Source organism: Pezoporus flaviventris, unplaced genomic scaffold, assembly GCF_033815535.1.
Source record: "Pezoporus flaviventris isolate CSIRO_AGI_PZ_B2104156 unplaced genomic scaffold, CSIRO_AGI_Pfla_v1 ptg000047l, whole genome shotgun sequence".
NCBI lineage: Eukaryota > Metazoa > Chordata > Aves > Psittaciformes > Psittacidae > Pezoporus > Pezoporus flaviventris.
The window spans coordinates 1778428-1803504 of NW_026892595.1; the positions used below are offsets into that span (position 1 = coordinate 1778428).

General features: G+C 35.8%; 1 protein-coding gene across 4 annotated transcripts in view; it reads right to left on the reverse strand.

Annotated features, from left to right (window-relative positions):
• Positions 1–25077, reverse strand: part of ESYT2 (extended synaptotagmin 2) — a 74350-nt gene that overhangs the window by 11471 nt on the left and 37802 nt on the right. Inside the window, exons 7-16 of one of the 4 annotated variants that reach the window (XM_061468011.1) lie at positions 17607–17662; positions 14709–14829; positions 13922–14098; positions 13413–13495; positions 12054–12102; positions 11312–11401; positions 10677–10772; positions 7758–7859; positions 3526–3588; positions 1497–1571 (exon numbers count right to left, since the gene is read on the reverse strand). In XM_061468011.1, coding sequence (XP_061323995.1) covers positions 1497–1571; positions 3526–3588; positions 7758–7859; positions 10677–10772; positions 11312–11401; positions 12054–12102; positions 13413–13495; positions 13922–14098; positions 14709–14829; positions 17607–17662 — 912 coding nt within the window. The remainder of the gene's footprint in view (positions 1–1496; positions 1572–3525; positions 3589–7757; positions 7860–10676; positions 10773–11311; positions 11402–12053; positions 12103–13412; positions 13496–13921; positions 14099–14708; positions 14830–17606; positions 17663–25077) is intronic. The other 3 variants (XM_061468013.1, XM_061468012.1, XM_061468014.1) reach the window with 3 other exon arrangements.

Here is a 25077-nt window from a genome sequence, read left to right on the forward strand (position 1 = left end):
GTGAAACTCCTAGAGAAGAGTATGTCTCCTTCTAATCTCCATGTAATCATGTGGAAAATTTCACTGTCAAACCTCACTACTTTCAGCAATTAATGCGAGAGAAGACAAAGAGGGCTGGAGAGGAAGTGAAAAAAAGCACTCACTAAGAAAAGCTCTATCTGGGAACTTGGAAAACTTGTATTTCTATCTCCATTCTCTAATAAGTATCAGAATTAAGACTGTGTATAAGATCTGGTTTATGCTTTGTGACAATTCTTGACAGGGCATGAAGAAGCCAAATTAGATGTCCTTTTGGCTCACTGATACTTTTACTTTAAAAAAATCCCAAACAAACCCCACCCATATTGCATATACCTACCTATCCAGCTATCCCTTCTCTGTTGCTATTTTAAAAAGCTGTTTGAATGCACAGAGGTTAGTTATGGAGTTATGTTGAATGCCTTAGGTCAGAATCAGAGGGATCACCATGTCCTCATGACAGGCATTTGTTTACAGAACCCTGATTAAGAACAAGAGATGTTATAACAACTTCTTCAGACAACTCAAGGCTGTCTCAGGTCTGCAGAACCAGGTTCTCACCAAGAGCTTTAACTACTCTCACATTTTCTAGGAAAGCAGCAGTGGCACACAAGCGACTGAAGATTTTGTGCTAGGAAAATACACACTATTGTGTTACAGTTGTTCTCAATCATTAGATGTGTTGACTGTGGTGTTCTTCTGAATCTACTACTAAAACATGAAGAATATTGGTTTGCAGATATGACTGTTGACAGCAGGCTCAGCTACAAAGACCTTAACATTACAGAGCTTAAGATCCTAAGGGGCATGAGGAAAACAAATAGTGGAATAAAAGCCATGGACTTCAGAAAAGCAGATTCCAGCTTGCTCTGTTGAACTGTTAAAAGGGATTCCATGACTATCTACCTTGGAGAGCAAAGGAACTCAGGAGTGCTAGAGGACTGCCTTTTGAAAGCACAGAAGTGGTCCATACCTCAAAGCAGAAAAAGCAGTAGACAGTAACAGAGTAACCTGGCTAAAGGTACAAGCTCCTGAGACCTAACAGCACTTTGCTTACTTTAAGCAGAAGGTTCATGCATATGATCTTCAGTGGCCCTTTTAGACCTGGGCATTTCTCCAATTCTCTGATTCTGTAAATTTTCAGATCTTGGTCAGTACTTTATGAACCTATTGCTTGCCCACACTGTTACTTACGTAATCACTACTGTAGGAATCCCAGTTGCAGATTACAACCTACTGTGGAAGGACATCTAAAAATAGTTAAAGATCCTCTCTCTACTCACAGATAGTTTAAATTGAGTAAGCACCCGTTCAATCCTTTGTTTCTTGTTGGCAATTCAGTTCTACTAATAACTTTTAGTAATTAGTAAAATTACTAAATTGAGCTTATATCAAGCTCAATGGCTTGATAGCCAATGCCAAGACACAAAGCCACCAAATTTTGTAGATAAAGCCAAGTATAAGGAGTAGGAACTTACCTTACTTTCCTGTGCCTTGTGTCCAACTGACAGCAAAACAAGTGGATTGGGATTACTGTTCATTTTCTTTCCTGACTGATAGAGAAAAAGCAGAAACTTTGCCTTCAGAATAAAGCAAAAACTCTCTCCTCTGAAATTAAAGTATTTGCATCTTCAAATTGCAAACTATGCATTTTACCATATGTTTATCAACTATTCTCAGTATTTTATTCAACAGGCTTGAAGGGCAAACTAGCTAGTAATTGGTGAACACATTAATATGAAGGCATCCCAACTGCCCTAAATATACTGAAGCAAAATGGTACGAATAGGCAGGAGTTTTAGACTCCTTTCCATTTGCTTTGAATTAAATTGGTAAGGTATAAATTCTTACCCTTTAATGAGCATTACAACACCTAAAGCTAATGAAGCATAGTTAAAATTGCAAAATGAATACTGCATGCAAATGGGAGGTATGGAGAAAGCACAATCTCAGGAAGCTTTAGTTACATTGCACTAACATAATTAAACTGGATGTAATATCAGAACATTGATATTCTCTTCAGTTTGAGAAGAAGATGCACTATAATGTACCTGATGTATATTTTTCTACAGTTTATCAAATACCCTTTATTAGAGAATCAACCACCTGCCATATCTGAGCCTCTCGCCAGCTGTATAGCATTACATCAAACTGTGAAAATAAACATCAGCTTAGAAACAAATTATGTACACAAAGGAACATTCCGGACTATATGTTTCTTTCACAAATTTTAAATTAACCTAACAAAAATATAACTCAGAAAAGTTAGACATGAAAGTTAATCATCTCAAGCAGGTGTTAATGAAGTATTAAAGGCCTTGAAAATACAGTATACATGGTTAATAATATACTTTGAATTCTGCTATGTAGAAAATTGTACAGGTCAGGTATGTAAACAGAGTTAGTTAAAATATACTTAATGCATGTAAGGCCACAATTACAACCACGTGATTCAAATATTTTATATTTTTAAATTAAGAATGTGTGTAATTTAGGTATTTTTGGATCTGAACTTACATTTTGGACCATCATACTTTCACTAATATTACTTGACTTTAAAGTGACACACTTCCTATAACCATACTTTCCCTTAGGAAAAAAGCTATTAAGAAAGCACTCCTTTCTTGGATGAATGCCGCATTTATTTTTTTTCATGATTTATGATTGACTGTGTACAGCTCTCATCAAAAACAACAGAATACAAAGGCTTAAGGAACAGGAAGTCAGATTACACTCTAACTGATTGTGTTTAAAAATTATAGGTGACATGTTTCATTTTTCTTTTGTCCATAAAGGTGCCTGAAACTCCCTTTGCTTCATTAAATGATGAAACTACAGAAGTTGACCAAAAGACCCTGTTGATACGTAATTATAAATAATTTCAATTCATGCAAAATAGGTAGCAATATGTGCACACACATATAAAGCATCTCTAACGCCAGCTATTGACAGATTTGCTGTTGACAGACTATTGGAGACTGCCTCTTGTCCAAATTTCTCCAGCTGAGAACTTGGCTTACGCATTCCAAGTTTGCCTCTCAACTCTACATTTTTCTCACGAAAAAGCTGGGCTAAATTTAATTAGTATTTACATAAAAGATGTAAAGCCTTCCAGAAAAACGATTATTGCAAAACATGTCAGAGATGTATTTTATTGTTTAGTCATTCGGAGTTGACCAACTCGGTATGTAAAAGATGTCTTAGCTTTCATGTCAGATTTATTCTTTAGTTACTACTTCAAATTAGCTCTCAGGGCTACTTTTTTACCCCAGTCTTCCAAAGCAGCCCATACTCCATTCAACTGATTTAAAATTCAAATTGCCACAGATCACAATATTTTACTATTTTCTTGACCACTTTCTAAACCAAATTTGAGTAAACTGGAATTGCACTAAATATGTATCTAGCAACAGAAATTCCATCCACTGTTTGAAGAGAAGTGTTGTAGGCATTTGTGCTTTTCCAGTTACTTTTGTGACCTTAAATGGACAACTATATTAGTTTTACCTTTAGGGCTTTCTGAACAGCGGACTTCTTCAGGCCATCAGGGTTAAATTCTAATGGATTATGCTTTTAAGTCAGGAGAGAATGAACACAGGAAGGGTTAATAAGTCATGCAAGGAAGCAATTTCACTCGGTTAATTATGACATGACAACATTGGACAAAGCGGGGGGGGGGGGGGTAATCAACCTAAAAACTCCCCAAAATTTTGCAAACAGAACAATGAAGGAACCACAACACCAGGCTGCAGAGGAAAAAGGAAAAAAAATGTCTGTTGAAACTTTTTTTTCCCCTCTTGTCCTCTGAATGTTTGTATTCTGCTTTAAAAACCAAATATACTCACTTTCAGTCCACTTACATTTCCCTGACCAGTTTTTTTTACAAGGTAGTCTGTTGGACATAAGGCATACAATAAAACCTGCCTTCTGAATGAACCTTTTAAAATTTTTTAGTATATTTTCACAACATAGAAGCTTCTCTGATGATAAATCAGGAATTATGTGAAGGAGTCCTTTTATAGGAGAAATTACAACACTAGAAATATTGATAGGACTTAGATCATTATAAAAGTCAAAATCATCTCTTCAGCAGATGAACGATCCAAGCATTGCATGCTAACTAGAATGAAGGTCTACTAATTTACTCAGTTGAATGAAGACATGCAAATACACTAACAACAGGAATTTGAACTGATTTAGCAGGACAAAACCTCTGCCTACTTTCCATTAATTAAGCAGATTTTAAAATTTCATTTTAAGAATACTGCTCTTCAAGTGACACATGTAAAGTACAAAAATATTACAAGAAATTTGCATTCAACTCATAAGAAATAATTTCAGGAAATACAAATTTGAAATAAAACAGACTTCAAGTTAGTAAACTTATGACTGGCTTTGTCTTTAATCACAAGCTTTTGTTTCAAGGGAGAATTCTGCTTTAAAAGCTGTAGTGTGCAGAAATAAAAAAGATTGTATAATGGCCTTTTTAAATATGCTGATTTATGAACAGGAACTGATATTATTAATGCTCTGCCAAAATAAATGCCTTCCTGAAATTCAATTTCAAAACTGACTAAAGTTTGAAGAGAGGTTTAACCTTTATGAGAATTTTTTTTTTTTTTTTTTTACATTTTCTTTTGGAATGTCATATCCTGAAGTTAGCCAATATACATTATGAGATTCCTGGCATTCAGCTTTAGAACACATAAAGTGATGAAACTGGAAAACCCCCAAATAAGGTTTAGCTGGTTTTGTGACTTTTTTAACTCATTATTTTTGTTAAAATAATCTTCTACAGCCATTTATCTGATATGTTAGGGACTTACTATTGTACTTAAAGACCTTCAAAGACGAAGACTGCACAATATCCCTAAAGCCGTATCAATCTTAATGCTTAACTATCCTTTTCATTAGAACTTTTTTTAATGCCCAACAGGTATATTCCTTGCTGGAGTTTAAGCACTGTTTCTTGGTTTCTGACCAATACGAAAAAGTCACTTCATTTGCAGCAACCTTGTATCATTTCCATTCCTACCTCTGCTTCTTAAGGCAAAACTCTCTTCCTCTGCTAGTCACATTTACTGACTTTCTCATCACTGCTGTCCTCCAGAACTTAAACTGCTGCAGCCAAAAACAGGCCCTTAGTAATGGCTAAGTAGAACAGAAGGATTAGTCCATACATCTTAGAGGCTACATTCCTCTCATATATGTCAGTGCTGTGTTTGGCTTTAATAACAATATGATAGAGCACAACTACAGATCTATTTCTGTAGAGCTGTCCATCAGACAACTATTTATTTGGGTGCGTTGACTGCCCTCTATGGAAAAGTACCTCATTTGTTCAGATTGTATCTGCTATTCATCAAGATAATTTTGAATCCTAAACTGCCCCTCAACTTACTGGCCATCTTTCCTTCACATTGACACCTGCATATCCCATACACATCTTTTTTTTTGCCTCTATAATGTTATTTCAAAAAATTTTAAAAGTCAAAATCAAACCTATGTTGTCAACTATAAAGGCAGGCAACCAATGATTCCTGGATATTGAACATGCCTCAATTCCTCTGGAATCATAGCAAGGACAGGCCAAGAGGGACATCAGCTGGGCAAATACTGTTTAAGCCAGACTTTAGGTTTCAAGGGAAGGAGCTGCAGGCCCATGAGGATGGTGGCTGAAAGGCTGGGCGGGAGAAAGCTAGGAGAACAAAAGGGAGTATTAAATATCAAAAGCCAAGAAAAGGTCTTGCCTTGGGCAACAAAATTGTCTTGCTATGGTTCTGAGTGTCTGTGCAGTTCTGGGGAAAGGGAATGGGTATACTCATTACTTCTGTTCACTCACTGTCTTCTTGTGGTTAAAATGGGACTTTAGAAGAAGTTTCTAAAACTGTGAGTGCATCCCTAGTTGATAACCAGAAGGCTGTCATTGATCTGTGAGAGCTAATTTAAAATCTGGATAATTTTTATGTTGCACCGACACCAAATTGAAAGGAAGATTGTCATGAACTAATGATCACCTATCATAAAACTAGTGCTACTCACTTCTGGAAATTCTATGAACACTATTACATACTCCGTAACTTCAGATAATTCAGATTTAGAAGGGTAAATGTCTAAATTAGATGTCATTAATCTAGATTTCCAGCAGTCAATAAAACTGTCTAGAAAGGAACAGAGAGCACTCAGGGCATTGGATTTTCCTCTCCCTATATAAAGCAAGTCCCCTTTTTAACACTTCCCCACCCCAAGTAACTCATGTTACATGTTAATTAAATATATTAACTTGCTGGTGTGGATGTTTGCATAATGCCTTGTGTTTAAAGATGCCCTGAAAAGAAGATGCAGTTTTAGGGCTGCTAAAGCTGTTATTATCTCTAATCTACTACAGTTCTCACCTCTATTCTGGCCTCCAGCCATAAATCTCATCCTCTTGCTTGCTGCAAGACTAGCACCCACACAAATGCAGAAAAAGGCAGCCAGCTGTGCTGTTGAAGAAAATCCAGAGCTGGCTATCTTAAAATGGTTGCTGTTTTACTGACTCACAAATTGCTTCAGGGATTCAGAAACTTTTGACCAACGTCTAAAGAGAAGCTGTTACGTGTAGAACGTATATTCTAGTGCAAAGACCCTAAGATCAATCAGGGCTATCTTTATCAAGCATTTTGATTTTTTTTTAATTACTATTTATAGGCTGTATCTAGTATTTTTATAACTAAAAGAAACAGCAACTACTTATCAGTTTTAATACCAAGATAACTGAACCATAGCTTATGAACTGAGTTTCTTATTCACTACATTTTAACAAGATTTGGTAATGCATATAACTTTTTTGATATTTGAGATGAACTTCTGCACAAAAACTAACTGAAAGGCCTACAGAAAAGGGTTTTGCAAGGATTTGGGTGGGGCAGGGGGAGGTGTTTATGATCAATCAAGGTTTATGATATGAACCAGAAGTAGCCAGCCAGCAATGAATGTGTCTGCACAGTCTACAAGAGCATACCCACATCTCTCTGGTGAAAGAATTCTTATTCTGAACAGATTCTTATTCAGATACCAAGGTTGTGGTTATAGATTAAGTGTAAAATATTCAGAGGCTCATTAGGTAGTAATAATCTTGTAACATTACATTCAAGCAAAAAATATCAATTGGTATTAAAATTAATTCCTAGCCTGGAGCTTCCTGACCAGACACTAATTTGAAAAAAAGAAAAGGAGCTTGGGAATTTGCAAAACAAGGAACATCATGGAGTGAAATAGAATTTACAAGGGAATTTATAGTTTGGGGAGCACAAAAAACTACACCCATTTTTTAAAGCAATACTTGAACCAGTGTGGAGAGGTTGCAAGTTCTTATAAACATTGAGTGCATCACCTTTTAAAGAAACTATAGGGATGTTGGTTGTAATATTTATTTGCAGTAAAAGCCAACAATTCACCAACACACAGTGTGCTTGTACAGTATGCATTTTACTTCTCAATGAATCAGGTTTTTCAACAAACTTATCTTGGGTTTTTATCATAAAAAGTTAATTACTTACCCAATGATATAATGATCAATGAAATTTAAGTAGCCTTTAAAATGCAATAAAAATAGCACAAAAACAATGCACACTTGTTGAAACCATGCAGCAAAACAAATTGCATGCTCTCATTCCACTAGAGTGAGTGGCTTTAGTAGCACTAATCCACACTCTGGCAGATAAAAGGTACAATACAAATAATACCAGAGAACTCACAAATAGTGCTCTATAGAGTGAGGTAGTGTTTTCACAAAAGACTAGTCCCGATGCTCTCCTCTCTTTTAAGTATCCACACCCAAAGTTTCCCTCGTAGATACTCTTAGGAAGATGGAAATGGAAGGAGAAAGCAGAGTGATGGGATTGTGGCAGAATGAATGCATAAGCAGCTTTACTACACAAAAAAGTTAAGGAAAACAGTCAAAAGATTCCAGAGAAAACAGCAGATAACAAAAAGTATTTGTCATTACAAATAGTTTCATCTGTAAGGCAGCACGGTGAAGTTTTTATATTTTTCATTATTATTCAAATATATTAACTCACTTTCCAAGCTTACTCTTGGTAGTGCAGATTTATATGGTAGAACCAACTAGGTAAACTTAGAGACCAGCCTTCTATGCTGTTTCTATTTCCCTTGAAACATAAATCAGTTTCAGGTAAATCATCCCACTGTCTCCAAAACCCACCAACTATGATGCATCTATGCAAAAGAAATGTCTGTGCTGGGGATTATCTGCTATAACTCAGAGAAAACAAGCTCTAAAACATACCAGTAAGCATTCACTTAGCTAATCCATTCTGGAAGGTAATAAAAAGCTCTTATTTATCTATAAAAGATTTCAGCTGTAACATTAAAAGTTGCAGACAAGTCTTCAAAGCTATTAATTCTCTTCATTATCTTTGAACTTTTTGTTCCCCATAAATACAAGCAATCCAAAAGAACAATTAATTTTGCTATTACACTACACAACCCCTATCAAGAAATATGAACACAACATGAGAAGTCAGCAGACTTTCACGTTTAGTCATGTAAATATCATTATTAGAATCAAATGGACATTAAAAAGCTGCATTCGTTATAGTTCACTGCAGTATGTCTACCAGCTCCATGATATTACCTAAGCATTTTCTCTCTAGAATCTATAGGTATCTTTTCAGGTCTCCTACATTAAAAAGTCTTCCCATGATATGACACCCCCCCCCCCACCTAACTATGAAGCCTTTTCATATCTGGTTTTGGACAACTTGAATTTAATGGAGTATTGTGTTATTTTATTGTTGTCAATTTGTAAACAGAATTTTCAAGGGTTCAATGTTAATTTTTATCATATTCTTTACAGCACATTTCTGGAAAGAAAATTAATTTAAAAACTGAGTCATTTGCAGCAACTGCTTTTCTGGGATGGTAGAGCATGGGAAAAAAAACAAGGAATTAAACAGGCCCAAACTATGACCATCCTTATTCTCAGCCTACCCAGGTGATCTTGTATTGTAGACAGAACATACACAGCACTAAGAAATTAGGGATTCTGATCCTAATTTTCCTAAGCAGTCAGCTTTGTGCAAGCATCTTCCCCTTCCTGTGCCCTAGAATTTAGAGGCCTACTGATGAGAAGCACTGATTAAGACCTTGAAATTATTGTCCCCAAAAATAGGTAGAACTCCAGGCTTGTAGTATAACCTTTCTGAAGGAGACAGTGTTACAGAATGTTTATTTCAAATAAGAAGGGAAAACCCTAGAATTATGACAAAGCCTTTGAGTACTTGCTGAAGAAACTAATCTAATATAGACAAACAAATACATGGAAAAACTCTGAAATTGTGGATGAGAGAACTTAAAACTATTCCTTTTAAGTAAGTGTTAAGTTTAGTGTATTTTAACAAATATATTAAACTTGTAACAGTTTGAGTAAAATTCAGTAGTCAGAAAGAAAATACAGAAATGGATTCAATTTAATCTAGTGCACAAAACAGATAGCAGATGGACTTTTCTGTGTACTACAGTGTTCTGAAACTGATGTTAAGCACAGCGTGCTCCTATTCTATTTCTGCATATACTGCTGTACTAGAGTAATTCTACTCTTTTTCTGATAAGTTACAGAGTTCCCCTGAACTAAAAAGAAGTTAAAAAGGCAATGCAGGACTCTATTCCAAATGAGCTGCATCTTTTTAGCTTCTATAATAGCCTATAAATACTACTTCCAAACACTATACGCCCTGGAATAAACATGAAATCACTAGTTAGTGATATCAATTGTTTAGGCTACTAAGGTTTCATCTGTTACCATTTTGTTTTTATGCAGCATTTTAACTTAAGATGAATGGATAAATTTGAAAAACACATAAAAAAAAACAATCCTTGAAAAGCTGTGAGGCTTGAAAACTTTAACCTCTGATTAGTATTTTAGTCATCGCTTCCAGAATTTCTCATCTAATAGCAATGCTGAAAAAAACAGCAAAACTCACTGTTATGCTTGACATATCTATTCACGGTAGGGTTTCCTTTATTACTATCAGTTACAACCAGGAACAGTCTTCTACTAACCTGAAGTAAACTACACAACAGTGTGTGTTTGTCACAGACAAGCTATTGTCACAGTCCTATAGTATAATCCATATAATGACAAAACCATTAATCTTTTTGGTTTTGTTTTGTACAAGCAAATAAACAATATCCCAAATGATAACCTGACAAATCTCAACTGTAGAGTATTAATTTCATAATGAGAACTTCAGTACCTTCATATCTACCACAGATAAACTAAGCCAAAGTTTACCTAAACTCAAAGAAGTGGGCCTTTTTCCAGTCAGTTCCTTAAAAATTCTGCTAATCCATACTATTTATGGAAAACATTGTGTAATAAAAACATGCAGCCTTTCAAGTCCAGGAAAGGAGCATTCTTCTTTAAAGAAAAAGCCCACACTGATTGAAGAGTCATGTTTTATTAAATATATATCTATGATACTATACTACTAGAAATGTGGACCTTACATTACACGTTCTGAAAGGAGAGAAAGTAGAGAAAACATGGCATAATGTGTGTTAGTAAAGCAGTGTGCCATACTACCAAGCAAGACATGCTGGAAGTACACAAGAGATACCCACGACAAGAAGGTAACCATCAGAATACAACTTACAGGCAGGTTTCTTGCCGAGTCCAAATAAAGAATAAGCAATGCAGAAGAAAGACCATCATTGGCATGGTCTTTATCAGCTCTAATGCTTGTTAGCACCTAAACAAAAAACATACTGTAAGCCTTTCTGAGAATCAAATAATACTGCTATCTGTGTCCCATTCCTGAAAATTTTTTTCAAAACATTTTCCAAAACACAAACATTTGTAAGTGCACACTATGAAGTATAAGTAATAAGTTTTCAAGACTTATATAGCTATCTCAAACACATTCTTTTCAGAAATTTCCACCCCATTTCCTAGTTATTTTTTTTCCTGACTGGACAGATTATAGTATCATATCCAGCTTTATCTCCCAGTCTAGTGAAATGATAGCTGATATTGTCAAACCATAAACACTAAGAGAAGAGGAAAAAACTGTTTTAAAATCCTGTGCCACAAGAGTACATTGACAGTTATGACTGGTATGAGATTTCTGAAAACAAACAGCTTGGAATAAAGTTACAGGTTTATACAAATGCACAACAACTAGAGAAATATATTACTCACATACTTAAACACACACACAAAAGAACCTGCAACAAAGAAACACCCCACATAAATTAGGATTAGAATATAAATAATGTGCTCCTTTAATACCTTGTCTAGGTTTTCAGCAGTTGGCATCAATGTGAGCCATTCCAGTTTTAAATGCAATTTTCCTTTGGACACTTCATCCAAAGTAAACCACTAAAAGTTAAGCAAAGTAATGTGAAATAATCTGACACTGAATAAATACATGAGTGCAGTTGGCTCTTCAGAACATTTCAAAATGCTAAGGTCTACTAGAAATCTCGTAGAGTTTAGGTCTACATAACCTGAAAAGATCTGATTCATTTTCTGAAATACACTATTTCACACTAAATATTACAATAGAGAATTTAAAAATCAGCCAGCAACACCTCTATATTATAAAGTAGAAAGGATTTTTAAAATATCAAGAAGATTCTTTAAGTTCTATAAAGATGTTCTAGACATAGAAACCCTGCATAAGATTATTATATAATCTCTCCTACATATATGACGAAAATTGGTCTGCTAAGTCTAGTAATAGTTAAACCAGGCAATTAACTATTCTTCTGCAAGGAAAGTTCTTACCAAATACATAAGTAAGTGCTTTTTGCGGTCACATACTAATAATCTTAAAACCTCAAAACAGAAGAACAACATTATTCTTTAGATTTGACCAGTTCAGATATTCCTTAAACCACTATGCTGATCATCAGGGAATCTAGTTCTATAGCATTAAGCTTATTCATGCATATCCCCAAGAAGAAAATAATAATACAAGAATAAATACATAATGTTTTTTTTTTAAAACCAATACTTACTGAACACTTACCTCATCTAGAAGACGCTCCTTTTCAACTTCAATTAAATCTATCATCAAACTAAAAAAAAAAAAAAAAAGGAAAAAACCCAGTATTTTAGCAAAGCTAAAAATCCAGAACAGAACTCAAACCCCACCCTGTGCTTGCTGAGTATCCAGGCTTCCACTGAGATCAAAAGAGCAGAATACTATTATTTTAGCCCCTAAGAAAGAAGCAGGGAATGAAATGGTTGAATGAAGATGAGTGCAGGATAACAGAAAATATGCCTATACTAGAGCCCATCCTGTAGCTATGAGGGCAGCTGACATAATACGGTTCACATACATATGACCAAACTCTCAAAACAGTGAACACATCCAAACTACCCACTGGGAATAGCCCCTGGACGTACACTATGATCAAATTCATGCTTTGGCATTGTCTGGCAGAGGGCTAATTCACACAAGCTAAAAATGTACCAGGGAATCTGCTAAAAATTAAACAGCACAGACAACTGCATGCCAGTGCATGAACATCTGTTATTAGTACTGATGTACACACTAGGCCGCTTCCCCCCGCCCCAACACTTCAGTGTAAGATTAGGGATGTGTAAAGAAAAGAAGCCTTTGTACTACCTACTTCTTTATTTTAATGAGAAGAGAAGTAGGTACTGTTGCTCCTGTTAAGAGAGAAGGAGCTGGAAAGATAAGGGAGTTCTACTCTGTATGGAAAGCAACAATGGGAAGCTCCAAAACTCTGCAAGAAATAAAGGTGACAAATTACTGGAGAAAGAAGCTGACTAAAACCCTGAAATGTTTATGGGTAAACACTAAAGGCAGGCCTATGGAGTCTAAGGGTGAGTAATGTTTCCAAAAGCATTACAGCAAAATCATTTCTTTAATCAAGTAGTTAAGATCAGCTCTTAAAGAAAAATAAACCTTTAGATAGGCATTTGAAAAACTATGAAGATGAAGAAGATACACAGTTATAAAGCTGTATTATCTTTGCCTGAAAAAAAATAATTAAAACTTAGTGCTAGCTTACAATCATCAAAGCAGGTAGGCTCTAATTCCTAAAAAAAACTTTTTTTATTCCTGGGTACCCATAATACTTACCTTCTTTATTTAAAAAATAGGTAAACATAAAGACGTGTAGATACACACAAAAGCACATTTTTATATTCATATATTTAAATATATTAAGAGAATTACTTACTATCATAATTTTGGAAAGATAATGTATCTAGAAATAGAGTACTATAGCAGAACTACAACTGCAATTAAAAAAAAAAACAACAAAAAGCAAAGCAAAGAAACAAACAAAAAAAGACCTACGTCAAAATACTTAAACTCTTTTTCAATACCTACAAACATATTCTCCAGAACATTTACCTTCCTAGGAAGTCATCTTTATCTGGATCTTCATCAAAGAGCTCAATCTCTAGCTCCTGTCCTGGATGTTCATATACTAAGGCCTGCAAGTACAGTAAGATGGCATTATCAATGGTAAAACTAACTAGCTTTTTTAATGGCATAGTAACAGTAAAACATTGACTTGCAGTGCCTTTGTGTATTAAAACATCAATAAGCAAATGCTTTAAAAAAGATACAATTTAATGAGTAGAACAAGTAAAAAGCTATTTAGATGCTATTTACTAATGTTGGCTTTAAGAAACTAGACTGCTTTTCAGAATTATTGATGCTTAGTCTAGGAAAAAATATATATACATATATTTTTATATATAAAAGCATCAATGGAGAACTTTTGTTTTGCTACAGAACTTTGGGCTTTTAGAGGGAGACATCAAGAAGCTCCTCGAGTCCCCAAAATATCTTCTTTAACAAAAGAAACCTCAGAAGACAACTTTACTGAACATGCAAGGTATTTTTATTGATTATACCTCATAAACTTCATTCCATTTTGGATTGAGATTTTCTTTGATGACCTTGCTTTGGAAAATCTGGTTACCCACACGGATGATCCCATAAGGATCTGACTTCCCTTTGACAATCCCTTTTAGGTAAGTATCTTTCCCCTCCAGGTCCTGAGCTTCAATAAAGTGTATCCTTAAAACACCCTGAAAAAGATGAGTTTATGCAGTAATCTGAAAGCTTCAATGTCATCACAATTTATGCAATCTATGTTTTATAATTTCCACTGTGATTTCGCTAGCATGAAACTTAATTTGGAGACACTGTAAATGAGGGAATATCAATGATGATTCACATATACAGCAGGCCTAGTGCTCAAGAGGCTCCTGAAAAGAGAAACTGTCATCAATAATCAGAAACATTCCAGTTATCTCAAGAAATGCCATGTTACTGGAAGTGAGTAGCAGTAAATAGCAACAACTTTCAAGTGAAGAGCACTAACAGTAATTTACAGTGATAATACAAAACATATGCTACTTAATTTTTGGTCTACACAGTCAAACTATACTTTAGCAAGTAATATGTTTAAGATTCTACTAAAACAAGGAAAAAATCTTGGTGTTATTATGAAACATTAACTCCACAGAAATTACTAATAAATGAAATCAATTATTTTAACTGACTGGATTTACTATAGCTGGCACTACTGCAGTAACTGTATTTAGAAATTCACATGGATGTGAATATCTTTTAACAGCTACTACTACAGGAAAAAAAAAAAAGTAGAAGCCAGATTATTAGCAGAAACTTGCTTACCTTTGGCATAGGAAACCGCAATTGAGCGATCTGCACTTCACTGACAAGGGGGACTGTAATTCTATTTGGAAGGACCAGGTAGTTGGATATTATATCCAATATTATTGTATCTGATAAGCCACTGTTGGAGAAAATAATCCTTAGTTACTTCATGAGAATTAAACACATTTTGTCACACTCATATGCTTTTTTTGCTGCTTAAAAACCTAAAAGGAGAAAATATTTGCCTTGGGGGGGGGGGGGGGGGGGAATAGAAGATACATCTGGTTTTCAACCATTTTTTTAAATAAAGGATTCTTGCCAAAATGACCACCAGGTGGAAGCAGCTGACACTGAATAGCAGAAACCACAGAGATTAATATAAACTCATTTCCTTGCCACTGCCAAATTGCCCCCTCACTCCCGCCTTTTAAAACCATCCAGGGTAAATGGCTATTGCATAAGTTTTCTTGCCTGAATTGCATATAACCAAGCAGATGTTAACTGTTAATCTGCTTTTGTATTTCAATAATGATTTAACTGTCCCTGAAAGTTTGGCTAAGCATTCCTATACTGTTATGAAACAAGTTGTCCTCTTCAGCTGGGAGGACTTGTCATTTAAAACAGAAACAGAAAGAAGTCATGCTCATGCTCAAGTAAAATATAGCCTGGGAAAGCAAAACAGATTTTGTTCTGGTAAAAGGGGAGTGGCAGCACAATCACATTGGTAATGAATCATTAAAAAAAAAACAACAAAAAACCAAACCACAACACAAACAGCCCATACCATTCCATAAATACAGAAAATAAAAATATTTCCTTAACTATGAGTTCATCCAGTTTGGGTCTGAACTGACAACAAATCACTGCGTTGTCAGACCAACACCACTGGTTACACACATTGCCTACACTAGCAAAAAGGCAGAACAGGTGTAAAACACTCCATATATTTTATTATACTATCAAAAGCTCAATTTTGTGGCAGAAAAGTAACTGGCAGTTACAAACTCTTTTGCATTTCTCTCTATCTAGCTTTACTTTTTAGTTACAGAATCAGCAGCTATGTATTTTTCCTGTTTTTATTCATACTGCAGAGACACCACAGCTCTCACTGCATAGAGAATTTTTACTATATCTCAAGCAACCATAATATAATTCATCTTCCCATCACACACATCCTCTCCTGACATCACTTCAGTATTCTCATAGCCTGGCTCCTCCTCACATCAAGACTTTAGTTCCACTCCTCTATAAGGTACACTGAGGATGGAATATTAATTACTTTTGTGTCCTTCTCCTGTGGAGTCATATATGAAGAGCAATGGAAGTTGCTGACAGGGAAGCTGTTAGCAGCAAATGCAGAAATTCATTTAGCAGAAGACATGTGCAGACAGTAGCAGACAGTATGAACAAGTAGTTTAGTGTGCAGCCCACAGCCGTTGGACAAGAAATGTACCTGTGGTGGCAGCAATCTCTTGTTCATCATTGTTTATAACAACTACAGTATGTCAAGCTGTTGTACCAAAACTTACAATCTATCTATGCAGATAAGAAAACCAAATACATCACCGAAGATATCTCTTGGCAAGGCAAAGCATGACTCACCACAGTTACAGTTACTATAGAAACCATACCACATCTAGATGGCACCATTTTATGCATATGTGGCCAAGCTTGGTTGCTCTGGAAACCATAAACTTAAGATAATTAGAAAGAGTTTGTTTAGATTTGAGGTTTTGTGTTTGCAGTCAGGCAAATATGCAGCATGATACTAATCTCAGGAGCCTAGTAAGCTTAAGTATTAAACATAAATTTATTAGTGTTATGTCAAAAGAGCAAATTACTACTCTGGAGCTGTATTTTGGAAGCCATTTTCTCACTCATCAAGCAAACCTCTTTTCTCAGAGGCATTCTTAAGCCTCAAAACATAAGCAATACTTGCAGCCATTAACCTACTTAATGCAAGTTCTAATTTCAAACTGTTCAACTGGGATTCCAGCTTCACCTGTCTAAGCAAAGCAAAAATCATTTCACTCACGCAATTAATGCCTAAATTCAAACTTCTTTTTTTTCCCCAATAAAAAATAATTCTGGAGTCAGCCAACTCTTGAGAGTATGGGATCCAATAAAACAACTAGTCACAAAATCCAAGTGTGTGTCAGATCCACCATTATCCCCTTAGCCATTGTCTCAATATTAAAAACCCCCTGTGTAACTATAACTAGATAATTATGAATATATTTATGGATTTAACCTTATCAGGATTGCAGTGATTCAAAGTAGCTTGGTTTTCACCTCTACTTTTGCTTTTTCTTAGGGGTTTTATCAATACACTACTCTGAAAAACTTTGAATAAGCCAAGCACCTTTCCTAGCTATATTTGGACAGTATTTTTGCTACTCCCTTTGATCTTTACATAATAAACAGAAAGCTTTAAAAGTAAGTACTTGAAGAGATTATAAAGTTTATTTCATTTGATTACTGTCTTAAGGTATTTATAACTACATTTACAGAAGCAACTAGAAATTTATTGACATACAAAACCATGAGCCAAGTTGATATGAACCCACTGCTATGAAAAACAAGGCTCTGTCTTTCCACTGCACTAGGAGATGGCAGATAGGAAATTCACAGCATACTGGAAATCTGGAAAGGGTTAGAACACGACAAAAAAAATAAAAAAAAAAAGTTTAAAAATCATCTTTAAAAAAATGTTTTTAACAAGACCTACTAGAAACACTTTTGATGTACTTTTGCTAAAATCACTACCTTCCGCATATGGAGCAATTTCATATAATTCCAAATGAAAAGATAACTGCTCAGAGTCATTTAACATAAAATTATTTAGCTGACAGTCTTCAGATTTTCTGGGGTTTATCAGGATGGAGGAATATCAAACACTACTTTACATATACTCACTTCAGCCCCGGAACATCCAGAAGATTGGTCAATCCGGTCCAGTTAATTTCTAATAGCTGTGAATTACAGAGAAAAGAGAAGGGGGGATGGAGGGAGTGAGGGAGAGACAAGAAAAAGAAAAGAAATAAACCTGATCACTATAGATTCTGACCAGTGGAGGGTTAATAACCAGTTTCCAGGTTTTTCTTAAGCAAAACTTTTTCCATTCTAAATAATTTTTAGCCACATTTTTTTTAACAGTTATAAAAACAGCTAACCATCCTCTTATCCACCCTTCCACGCAAACATAAATACACACACGCACACCCCAATACACATGTACATAGTATCTACTACACACAACCAATATCAAATACTGTAACGTAGTCCTATTGTCTGAAGAAATATATTCGTATTCACCATAGACCTGTAATAGATGAACAGTCGCCAATATAAATTTGCAACGTATAACAAGCTGATGAAGAATCCCATTTGGGACCAGAAAAATAAGAAATCTAGAAGATATGACCAATGAAAAGAATTGGTCATAGGAGTGGGAGATGGAAGGAGGATGTGACAACAGCCTGCAAACACAGAGTCAGCTGTTTTCAATGATAGAGACAAATTCATTCTACCACTGATGCAATGAAGACGAAAGGTATCAACAGGAGTAAGTATCAAAGTGAGAAAAATCTTCAGAAAAAGCTTATAGACATAACTCATTGCTAGATCATATATATTTCCTTTGCTGAAAGTGTTTACAGAATATTAGACCAATGCTATAAAGGTACTTATCTGTTTCAGAGCTGCTGACATTTAACAACCTATTTCTAATATTGCTTTCAATCCTGTAAGCGTTTAATTTAGACAACAAAACTAACAGAATCAAATTTTCTTATCTCCCTTCTCACTGAAAGCCTCCCATTAACTGCATAGAATGGAGTAGAAGCAACAAACAAATCCAAACCCACCTAACTACCCCCAGGCTTCCAAATCCAACTAGCCCAATCTAAAAATCACTGCATAAAAAAAAGTGTAAAAGATTTAGAGATTCCTCAGCTAAGAAACTAACTGTGGTGGTTCACTTACATGCTGAAACAAAACAACAAATCTCTACAAGAACGTATGCTGCATCTTTCCACAAAAAGGCAAGAATCTTCACCCTACATTCATTTTCTATAAAAAACCAGCATGTACCATGCTTTTATAAAGGTTCTATTAATAGTTTAATTAGTGATTTCCTTTGTGAATACTTTGACTAAAGATAACACACATAATACAATTACTTAAGGAGCACTTAATATACTTTTGGAATAGTAGTAAAATATTTTAACAATGTTATATATGAAGCACCTAGCCTACCTGTAATAAACAGTAAAGCAGAAAAAAATCATTGTCCTTTTAATGGAAAAGGTAGTAGGATGTAATAACTAAATGTTCCAAAACAAAAGGTAAGACATATCGTGGGATGTACTGCAAGAATCTACATGAGCCAGCAGCAAGCCACAAAGAAGGTTAACGCTATCCTGGGCTACATTAGCAAAACCATTGCCAGCAGGTTGAGGGAGGCAATCCTTACCCTCTGCTCAGCACTGATGAGGCCACACCTGGAGTGCTTTGCGCAGTGCTGGGTTCCTCAGCACACAGACATATTGGAGAGTCCCACAAAGGGTCATGAATATGGTTAAGGGATTGGAGCATCTCTCCTATGAGGAAAAGCTGAGAGCACTGAGACTATTTAGTCCAAAGAAGAGAAGGTTTGGGTGGGATCTTAATTTCTATAAATACCTTAAGGGACGGTGCAAAGACGACAAAGCCAGGCTTTTCACAGTGGTGCCCAGTGTCAGGACCAGAGGCAGTGGACACAAACTGAAATGCGGGAGGGTCTCTCTGAACATCAGGAAACACTTTTTTTTTTTTTTACTGTGAGGGTGACCACGCACTGGCACAGGTTGCCAAGAGAGGTTGTAGAGACTTCACCTTCGGAGATACTCAAAAGCCACCTGGACATGGTCCTGGGCAACCTGCTCTAGGTAGCCCCACTTGAGCAAGGAGGTTGAACTAGATGACCTCTAGAGGTCCCTGTCAACCTCAACTATTCTATGAGTCTGTGAACATATTACAACAGAAAACAATTTGATTCCATCCAGGGATTAAGATCAGTGTCTTCCTGACTATGCTATTCAGTGAACAAACCTACAGACTTCAACAGAATACTTAAAATTTAGCACCTTCCCTGCTGATAGCCATTCAGAAAAATGGCTTCAGTTTTGTACTATATCTTTCCTTAATCCTGCAAACCCACAAATGTTTAAGTAATATAGCATACAAGTAGCTTGGTAGTAGCTGATAAGACTGACCACAACTTGTGTTTTCAGGCTGGTTCTCATGTTCTTAACACAAGTTTAGACATTACATTATGTGACACCTTAAAAATCCATGCAAGCTACCAAGGCTGTGGAAGAAGTAATTTTATAAGACAAAGAGCCCAACTGATTACGTAATTTTTATTCCCTTTTTGATTATTCATAGGCAAATGGGAAAGCAAATACACAGCATAAATATCCCCCCAAAGTGGTCCCTATCCTAAGGTGTTCATACCTGCATCCCATTTAACTGTTTTATATACTGATATTTTCGGAATAAACAGAAAATGAGAAAATGCATTTCCTTTTGATTTTTTTATGCTTTGTTTAGCATATTGCATACAACAGTTAACACAGCAAAGTCCTGCACTGTCTCCTAAACAGACTTAACCGAATTAAATTGAGTAACGTAATGTTGAAATTCAGCATTGAGAAACATCTCCTACCCTAGACTGAAACATGTGTCATGGTGGTTTCTGTATTAACTGCCACAATTCAGAACAAAATAAAGAACAATGTATGAGATACCACTGAGAACCAAAAGATTTTCAATTTATGTGACCAAAAAGCATTTTTAAAGGTTGCAACACAGTACACACAACACAGAGTGCTTATAGTACAATCTCACTATTACTATGATTATTACACTCCTCAAAACCTACTGGTTCATCTGGTCATCAATCCTTAGACCATGAAGCATGTAAAAATAGTTACACAAAGAAACTGAAAAGAACAGTGCTAGTAAAAGTGGCCATTCAGACAAGAAATGCAGTTAGTACATAGAATATCAGAAGCTTCTATTCATCCACTTATTGTACAGGAATAAATAGAAAGACAGAGGTCAATTTCAGACATGCTAAAGACAAATCCTCTTCCATTCAAAGTTGGAGCTAAGAATTTAAACACGTTACTAAGGCTAAGCACTTTACAGGATTATGAGAAAAGCTTTGCAAATAGATCTTAAGCCATGAAATCTATCGGAAGGAATACGATCTTCAAAACACTGGCATAAATTAAGCTTTCCCTATCTGGCCTTTGAAAGTAAATTCTCCTTGTAGACAAGATTTGCTACATTTGCCCACCATAGTGATTCCTTTCCAATTCTACCAGAAGAGTCCAGCAGTAGTGAAGCACAGTGCAGTAACACACACTCTAATCTTAGTCTACAAATATTAGTGAAAAATGTCTTACCCCAGCCCTCACTCCTCCTGCCCCCCTCCCAGTTTTTGTGTTCTTCCCCTGCCCCCATCACTCCCAATTTCCCCTCAATAATGTTGTTTCAAATCCGCACTTTTGGCTTCCAAACATAATCAGATTTCAGCATAAGACACACGTTTGGTAACTTAAGAGAAGTTTTCCAATAGGCAACACAAGTTCAGGCAAAAAAGGCTTATACCTGCAGTAGTATGGAAATAGCAGTGACAGCAGACAAACTGGCAGTAGAAAGAAAAGAAAGTAAAATCTACAGTATTGCTCGATACACAAGAGGAAGTCCTTCCAGCCATAGTCCAGGCAAATAACAAGGATTTTAATTCTACATAATTAATTTGCCATGCCAAGACTTTCTGGAGAAGAAAATTATCCTCTAACTTGAAGTTCTGACAGTTAATGTAAAGCAACGTCACCACCCTAACAAACTAAGCCCTATGGAGAAAAAGGGAGTAAGTGGAAGACTGCCCTGCCAGCTGATGAATCATTTTATGAAGCACTGAATATAAAATTTTCACACTTAAAAAATAGTTTCAACCTTTAAATCTCAGAACAGGCTAATGATATTATTTCCTTCCCTGCCAGTGCTCTGAGCAGTGCATTATTCCCTTAGTTTAGCTAAATTCAGGGAATGCCAGCTGGTTCTCTGCAGCAGAACTAACAGGGCACTGGAGAAACTACATTCAGGATTTGTCACTAAGTGAAATTCTGCCAGGAGGCAGAAGTGGTGTGGTGCATTTCCACAGCTCATTGCAATTGAGAGAGGTGATGTGCCTTGCAGAGACTTACCAGCTAGCTCACTGGCCTAGAGCAGGATTTCAGACACCAGTTACACTTTCCGATGAAGTAGTTGCTCAAAGCTCTTTGCTCTTTCAATTATTCCTCTGCTCAGAACAAATTGTTTCACTGCTCAGAGCAGTGAAACCCAAGAAATTTGTCTTATCAAGGCTCTGTACTGAGAACTAATGCAACACATCCTTCGAAAGAGTTAAAAAAAAACAAAACAACAGCCATATATATATATATATATTCATATATATATTCCTGCAACCTATAAGAAAAGGTGGGCTAAAAACTGATGAGCATTTTTGCATAGTTGGTGTTCTCAATACCCTGGATGCCTCTACAAAGGAAAAAGAATGTACTGGAACGTAGAACATACAGGGCTATAACTGAAGTTCACAGCAGCACAAAAGGCAGTCTCTAAGCACTGCCAACCTTGTGGCTTGATTTGGCTGCCATAAGCATTACTAATTCTCACAAGAGAAGCCACCAAGTATTCTAAAACGCTGATGAGCAATTTCCTGCTAATGACGTTATGGAAGTATAAAACTTCTGCAGGACAAATGTTAAACTCTGCTACCGGGCATGATGTGCCAATTCCATAGGATAAGTTGTGTTTCTTCTCAGAAATTAATTATTGCAAGGGTAAGGGGACTAACACGCCCTGTTTTGTTACTTGTGAATAGTCATGCAGAAACACTACAATTTTTCTGTTAGTAGAACACAGCCTATTACCACTACAATGCTGAAGTAATATTTTAATAAGTAACACTATCCAGTGTATTTCTGCTGTAAATATATAACAAACTCAACCTCTCAAACAAGGCTTGACTATACAATACCACAGAAAGTAGAAATCACACTTGTTTTCATCATTGCTATCAGAAACACAGCATATCTCTGCACAGGAACTGTGTTTTACAATACTAAGTTTGTCAGTTGTAACTGTCTAAGATTAGAGATAACTGCTATGGAGATAAGGCATATAGTTATTAAGAGTCATAGCGGCAAGTTTTTGAGTTAAGGTGACGAGAAGGATCACAATTGGTCTTAAAAAAGTACAGCGCATCTTGCTATTCTCCATAGCATCAATTACTCAAAGCTTCAGTTCAAGCCAGTTCTCTCTACTTTCTACTAGTCCTGCACTTCGGTTCACGCCCTGACACTGACACTCTCCTGACTCCTTAGTGAGCCAGCTCAAGATGCTAAAATACATCTGAAGAGCAGGAAACTAGTCACTTTTTGCTGTGTTTAACATTCCTGCCAGCTTATGCCACTTAACCAGCTTCCTTCAGGAGTAGAAGTTTCAACATGGGTATAAGAAAGACCATAACAATGAATGGGAGATCAAAGGGAGAAGAATATGGTACTGTGGAAGCACCAACTTTGATGGCCCTTAAAACATCCCATAAAAGCTACCACAATTAAAAATTAAAATAGCGTAAGTTATAGCAATTCCTAAGTAACCATGGAAATCACTCACTTTATGAGCAACAAGACCGTTAACAAGTATTGTTGTAACAGTACCTATGCTTCAGAATTTATCCAGGTGTTCTACAAACCCCTTTAAGAGAGGTTAAAACACTTTGAAGCAAAGATACTGACAGTCTCATACACTCTGAAGGCATTTCCTATCAACTAAAAGCAAACCAAAATAATATTCTCCTGCATTCTACATAACCACCTTGGTTTTTGCCAGTCATTTCACTAGGACTCATTCTTGGTGAAGCATTCTTTTTGAGTCTAGTTTTCATAAGTAATGATAATTTTTAAAGTCACATCCAGCACTAAGTTTTCCAAAGGCAGCCAATATTAAATGAAACTAAATCAACATTAAATAAACCAAAGCTGCAGGACAGAACCAATCTGTAAAGTGATTGGAGGGAGAGCAGTTCTCAAGTCAGCAAGTAGAAGGCAAAACTGTAAATGTAAAAATGAGAGCTTGGGAAGATTTGACTGTTTTTCCTGGAAGACATCCTGTTTTCAAGCCTTTGTTGCTTTATTTATAGAACAAAAGTATCGGTATTTTCATGTCTTTGTTTTTTAAGAAAAGGGTTGGGTTAAGACACACCTTCAATGGTAGGTAGCTTTTAAAAAACTACAAATTTGCAGTCCAGCTATAAGCCATATAGTCTCCTAGAAATGAACCAAAAAACTAAATAATTAGCTTTATGATATTCTGTTCTAGAAATAAAAGATAATTAAACTTAAAGAAACAGAATATATGGTAAATATACATAACATAATGAGAAGTAATATAAAGCACCTTACAAATCCTGACTATTTACACAGCACTAAATCCCCTCTGGCATTGAAGCTCAGAATTTTAAAAAGCTACTTCAAAACATCAGAATGCACACATTTTTCTCTCTTGAAATCTTCTATATTTGGACATATTTTATAAGACAATAAAACTTTTAGTACCTTCTTAAAAATAACAAAAAAACTCACCAAAACAAACAGTACTTTGAAAGTTTCATATAGTGCAAGAACTCTTCCAGCATCAAAAATTTCATGCATTACTCAGAAATATGAGGCTGGTAAACTCATTAACCAAGTATGTTCAGAACTATTAATTTAGGTTGTGTTGCCTTATATAGTCATTAAGGCCAGCAAACAGATGATAGAGAGCAAGAGGAATTGTTGCCAGTTACTTTAGACTGGAAAATATGAGAACAAAATCTAATGCTAGCTGCCAACTAATTCCTCTTCTTCTCTAACAAAAATATTGGAGAAAAGCTTTCCTTGGCTGCAGCCACTTGCTCTCTAGTAAGAGGACAGAATTGGGTTATTGCTATAACAAGCCTTACTTTACATTTTTCTACAGAAGTTAGACAAATAAACATCAAGAAGACACAGCGCAGTGGGGAGAGAAATCTGCCTGGAAAAAAAACCCTAAACATCCATGTATAACTGTCAAAATTACGGAACGATATGATTCAAAGGTACATGTTTTTGAACAATACGCCCTTAAGTTTTCTCAGACCTTAGCCGCTAACTTAGTTTTCAAGTGAAAGGGGAATGAAAACCACTTTTAATGTTTTCCTAATGGAATATTTTTGGGGAGGGGTTGGATTTTTAATTTTCATACTCCAGTCCAGTCTAAGTCCCACAAAGTCCCACAGTGACTTTGT